The sequence below is a fragment of the Salmo salar genome, chromosome 25, assembly GCF_965601325.2.
Source record: "Salmo salar chromosome 25, fSalSal1, whole genome shotgun sequence".
Taxonomy (NCBI): Eukaryota; Metazoa; Chordata; class Actinopteri; order Salmoniformes; family Salmonidae; genus Salmo; species Salmo salar.
Window position 1 is genome coordinate 32,256,441 of NC_138315.1, and position 6,511 is coordinate 32,262,951.

Here is a 6,511-nt window from a genome sequence, read left to right on the forward strand (position 1 = left end):
ACACACACACACACACACACACACACACACACACACACACACACACACACACACACACACACACACGAGCTGACATTTGTTTTGGAACTAAATTTTAACCCATTATAACCTGGACAGTGTTGTAAGGGAATAGTCGAGCGCACCTTAAAGGTGCATAAGGGTAAAATACTGGAGTTTCAATACACTTCTTCATTAACTCATGTCTAATAAACATCAGCCTATTTCTGGAGAGCAGAAACATAACAAAACACTATTAGTGAGGTCTGATTATAATAGTAGTAATAAATAAATACGTATCGAATATAACTAACTTGGCCAAATAGTTATGATTTCTTCGAATGAGAGGGAATCAAGGTAACGGGCACGAGCTCCCCAGAGCACTTCCGTCACCAAGCATGGGGGTGGGTATTATTTGTGGAACGTTCCATCAGGAATCTGTTCCAAAAACTTCGTAAAGTACAATGTTGCCAACAAACAACGCATACAAAGTAGCACGATCAATTCACCTAACGTTAGCTAACTAGCTGCCGAATAGGCATCAACTCACCACGTAGCTTATTCGTAAAGTTTGTCCATAGGCTACCAGAGACATTTTTCGGAATAAACGTGATGAAGTGAAAACTTAATGAAACAGCCCACTCTCTACCCAGTATCTTATTCGGCCGCTATACAACTTTGTATGCGTTGTTTGTTAGCACCCTTGTTATTTACGTTTTTGGAACAGATTCCTGTTGGAACGTTCCACAAATTATACCCACCCCCAAGCATGGTGCTTGACCAAGTGTATGATCCAATAACTTTTAGCCAACACATGGTTAGCTAATTGTTTCCAATATATGACTTTTATATTTTACTAAAACTGGGCTTTATGATTTATTCAGGGAGTTGAGACAGCGCCCTACTTGACTGATGCATCACGTTGGCCACAGGTCGAGGGTAAAGTCAGTAACTACTAGCTATGGAACATGGTGAATCAACAGAGTGTCTAACGACGCCGTGCAATGGGAATGCTCACCGAACTGTCTATTGTGGAAGAAATACAACTACATATTGTATAAAACGAACTAAACAAGTGTGTGGGTCCCTGTAAACATGTGTGTTCTACTAGTTAAGTTTTTAGGAAAAAATTGTCACAAGACACTGTCACATATCGCTAGTGGCTTTTGGGGGATGATGGCTATCCTAGATTTTTTGCGGGATGGAGACATCACTGCGCCACGCATCGCGATCCTTTCTCAGAGAAATAACTGTGCCCGCTAAATCGCTCCCCGTCTCATAACTCTCAGTAAAACCCAGAACAAAGCACATACCAAAAAACACCCAAAAATGAGATTATATTTCTCACCATTAAAACTTTGGCAGCGCTTTCCAGCTGTGAAATCACTTCTGGTGAACCGACCGCCGCCATCATGGTCCCTCTTCAATGACGCGCCATGCGCTGCATTGTGGGATTAAGCGGTACTCGGAGCCAATGAGTTCATGAACAGACACTCTTGTCAGTGTGTTTTAGGATGGTGCGTGACTCTTTGGAGGTTATGTAATCGAAATAGATAGCCATAAAATATTGAGCGTTAAGGGTCTTCGTTTTTACAAGCCAAGGACGCTTGCAAACGTGATATGCTGTGAAACCTACATTTTTAGTGACTATTCCTACCACCATAGATCTCACCAAAAAAATTAACACAAATCATTTGAATCCTCATCTCAAAATGTCTGATTGAAAGCTTTTTACTCAACTTTTGACTAGAAAATTATTTGTACAATTTTGATAAACGTGGTAACTATAAATACTAAACTATACCCCATTAGGCCTATTTATTAAGAATGTATAAATTACTTACCAGAGATCTATGTTACTACCTTTACCTTATCATAAATTATAGGTCCTCTGGGTTTATGATCAATTATTGGATGATTGATCATAAACCCAGAGGACCTAATCTGTTGTTTATGTTATGGTTGTCATAGCGTAGGACACAAATGATATGCTTATGGAAAAAAGTAATGTTGCCCTTATGGAAATGCCATTCCTTGCCCCACTAGCCTATCATAGAAAATATATTGTGTTACATGTGATTTTATAGCTTTAAATTATGATGTAAATTATTTTAATGAGATATGCAAGTTATTAGAAAATATGTGGCCACGTTTTTTACAACAATGTGACAGCAATAGGCTTATGTCCAAATACTACGTATTTTGAACTATGTGACAGTTATAAGCCTATGTCCAAAATGGAGTGTGCATGTCCTAATCTGAGCCCGCAACATCATCTGTTGCCATTCGATTTCAGCCTGTTATCTGTTGTATGACTTCTGATTGTTCTATCTGATTGTTTCCTTCTGTAAGATAAGTATTTGATACCTCATAGTGGCTAAATATATTTATTTTTGACATTGTAATCAATTCGTACATAATTATTGTTGGTGATAACTAGTTCTCCCTGAATATAATGCCTGTGTGGCGAAGGACAGGCTGTGTGCTGGACTTCCTCTGCTGGTAAAAAGTTGCAATTACAGTTATCAGAATTTTTATCCATCTACCACACATAAACCTTTTTCAACCAAGATGAATAACCTGCATAGATTTAAGTTGTAATCAACACCCATTTGAATATTTGACTGTATTGCTCATCTTACCATTGATTAAATGGAAACCATGTTTCATCAAAAAATATTGCTCAACCTTTATAACACCTTCAGAGAGGTAGCCCACACAATGAAATTACAAAATTACAACTATTACCAAACCTCTTTCTAGGTGTTCTCTGTGTGAAAATATCTTGTTGCATTTCATTATAATCTGAAACTGACTAAAATAATGCTCAGCTCTATATTTGAACACTCTCGTCAATGTATTGTTTGTATTTTCTAAATAAATATTATAGTGAGGAAAAAATGCATGTCACAGTCTATGTTTCTATCTGCTGGTAATGAACAGTACGATCAGTAGAGTTGAAAAATACATCCTATCAACAAGTTGTTCTCTGTGGATATTAACGTTTGGCACCAATTCCAACACATTCAACGTATGAAACATAATAATAGATAATATTGGAGACAGACAGAATACAGTACTTGTATAGCTCCCTGTATACATGTTCCTGTCCCAATTTAAACTCTCAGGGGTCATTCTAATGATCCAAAACAACACAAACTACCCAAAACAACCCACAACTACCTACAATGCTCCCCAAAAAACAAAATTACCACCCAAAACAACAATAACTACCCAAAACAACACATATTTACCCCCCAAATACCCCAAAATGCACAACTACCCAAAACAGCTACATCAAACAACCCTACAGAACTAGTCTGGCTGACACCAAACTCGGTTTTCCTGACTTCAGAGTCTGGAAAGGCTCCTTGATGTTGTAGGCACAAAGGGTCGATAATGAAGGGGCCTGTGCTTTTTCAAGCAACTAAGCTACTACAAAACCCAAAAGAACCCCAAACTACCCAAAACAACACTTAAACTCTACCCTGAATATTGTCCTCTTTTCTTTTGCACATTCAGTATGGTCTGTCGATCTTGCTGATGTGCGTGGACCTGTCACACTCCACACACACACCCCGCTCACGTAGACCCCAATGTAGAACTGCAAAGCCAATGAAGAACTAGTCCTAGTGTCCGTATCCCCATGGCTAGGACAAACGACTCTGAACCCTTTAATCCCTAAGAGCAGTAAACTGCACAACATGCAATCGGCACTTTTAAGTAGCCTGGGACTGAAAGAAGAGTCATGTGGACATTGTGACTTTGCACTGTTTTTATCATGTACTGTATGTGCTATAACTACTGTAAACCCACAGCTTGTTTGTGTATATAGCTGTTGTTTAATCTCAGTGCTCTTGAATGCAAGACAAATTCCTGTAAAAGTAAAAAAATAAATTAACTGATCAGTGTGTTTCACTTTTCTCAAATCAACACAGACATACACTGAGCGTACAAACATTACATTTACGTAATTTAGCAGACACTCTTATCCAGAGCGACTTACAAATTAGGAACACCCTCAGAACAGCTCCAATTTGTCAGGGCATGGACTCTACAAGGTGTCGAAAGCATTGCACAGGGATGCGCCCATGTTGACTTCAATGCTTTCCACAGTTTTTCAAGTTGGCTGAATGTCCTTTTTTCTTGCCCATTCACCCTTTGAGTGGCACACATACACAATCCATGTCCCAATTGTCTCAAGGCTTAAAAATAACCTGTCTTTAACCTGTATCCTCCCATTCATCTACACTGATGGGTTTAACAGGTGACATCAATAGGAAATCATTGCTTTCACCTGGATTCACCTGGTCAGTCTGTCATGAAAAGAGCAGGTGTTCCTAATGTTTTGTACACAGTGTAATAACCACATCTACATTTTCTGCAAAAATTGTTAAAGCCTAATATTCAAAGCCAACAAGAATCAATCGTATTATTAATTTAGACATACCATTGTTATGGGGCTTAGAAATTACAACACAAGTCGAAACTGGTTAATTTAATTTATACATATATTTTACACGTGAGGACAGTGAAAGCATTTTTACAAATTCTCAATTCATACATATGTAAAAAAGGAGATATATATGTTGTCCAAATTATACTGTCTATAATACTGCAGACAAGGATGTTTGAACATTAGCTCAGAGGAAATTCAAAAGAATAAAGATTTTTAAAAAGTATGTATATCTGTATAAATATATATATTCAAGAGTAACAGAATTGTATTATACATTAAGGAGGATCGAAGACATGAGAAACTCCCGAGGGTAAAAATACAAAAAGGTACAAGTAAGTTACATCATGAGTCACCACATTAGATCTCAAATCAGTCAAAGATTGTCAGTCATCACTTTCAAAACTCAGATACAGGGAAAAGACACGTCATCCAGGGCACACCTCACACACAAACACTCACAAACACTAGAAAACTGACTTGGTGAGCACAGTTTCTCTATAAAGCTATTTCACTGAGTAGTCCATCCCGGTGAATGTGGATTGGTAATCAATCCTACTTGCGTTGACAACGATGATCAAATGAAGTGAATTTGCAGCCCAATCCTAAAAGCATGAGGCACGTTCTAAAAATGTAAATTTCAATTCATTTTTTCATGCAGGTGAGCAAAAACACTATTGACACATTTAAACAACAATTGTAATTGTTTAAAATATTCCCCTCACTTACATTTAGTCACAAATTTGATCTTTGAGATATGAGTGCACTCAATGTATAGGAATTGACATAAGGCAGAACTTGCAAATTCCTAATCCTTCCTAGTCAGTACAACAATCAAATATGGAATACTGTTGTACAGGTATTCAGTTGGACACACAAGACTGCATCAATAGCTGATTGTCAAAAAGCATATAGTTTAGAGATATTGGAGAAAATAAAGCATTTCCTGCATTGAGCAGTGCTCCACTGCATAACACAACACAATTAAGTAACACAAGCATAATATCAAATGGTCAAATGAACACGTGGTCATTAGGATGCATTAAAATGTACCAATAATACATACAGTACCAGTCAAAAGTTTGGAAACACCTTTCATTCAAGGGTTTTTCTTTATTTGCACTATTTTCTACATTTTAGAATGATAGTGCAGACATCAAAACTATGAAACAACACATATGGAATCATGTAGTAACCAAAAAAAGTGTTAAACAAATCTAAATATATTCTTAAAAGTAGCCACCCTTGCCTTGATGACAGCTTTGCACACTCTTGGCATTCTCTCAACCAGCTTCATGAGGTAGTCACCTGGAATGCATTTCAATTAACAGGTGTGCCTTGTTAAAAGTTCATTTGTGGAATTTCTTTCCTTCTTAATGTTAATCAGTTGGGTTGTGACAAGGTAGGGGTGGTATACAGAAGACAGCCCTATTTGGTAAAAGACCAAGTCCATATTACATTACATACAACTCTCCGAGTTGGGCATCTCCGGCGCGGCCCACGCTTGGATTGCGTCCTACCTGACAGGTCGCTCCTACCAGGTGGCGTGGCGAGAATCTGTCTCCGCACCATGCGCTCTCACCACTGGTGTCCCCCAGGGCTCTGTTCTAGGCCCTCTCCTATTCTCGCTATACACCAAGTCACTTGGCTCTGTCATATCCTCACATGGTCTCTCCTATCATTGCTATGCAGACGACACACAATTCATCTTCTCCTTTCCCCCTTCTGATAACCAGGCGGCGAATCGCATCTCTGCATGTCTGTCAGACATATCAGTGTGGATGACGGATCACCACCTCAAGCTGAACCTCGGCAAGACGGAGCTGCTCTTCCTCCTGGGGAAGGACTGCCCGTTCCATGATCTCGCCATCACGGTTGACAACTCCCTTGTGTCCTCCTCCCAGAGTGCTAAGAACCTTGGCGTGATCCTGGACAACACCCAGTCGTTCTCCACTAACATCAAGGCGGTGACCCGATCCTGTAGGTTCATGCTCTACAACATTCGCAGAGTACGACCCTACCTCACACAGGAAGCGGCGCAGGTCCTAATCCAGGCAC

General features: G+C 39.1%; 1 protein-coding gene across 1 annotated transcript in view; it reads right to left on the minus strand.

Moving 5' to 3' along the window:
* The window catches only part of xpo4 (exportin 4), a 46,454-nt gene extending 45,010 nt beyond the window's left edge, over positions 1 to 1,444 (minus strand). Inside the window, exon 1 of the mRNA XM_014174045.3 lies at positions 1,346 to 1,444. Coding sequence (XP_014029520.2) covers positions 1,346 to 1,411 — 66 coding nt within the window. The 5' untranslated portion in view covers positions 1,412 to 1,444. The remainder of the gene's footprint in view (positions 1 to 1,345) is intronic.
* Positions 1,445 to 6,511: the final 5,067 nt, after the last annotated feature.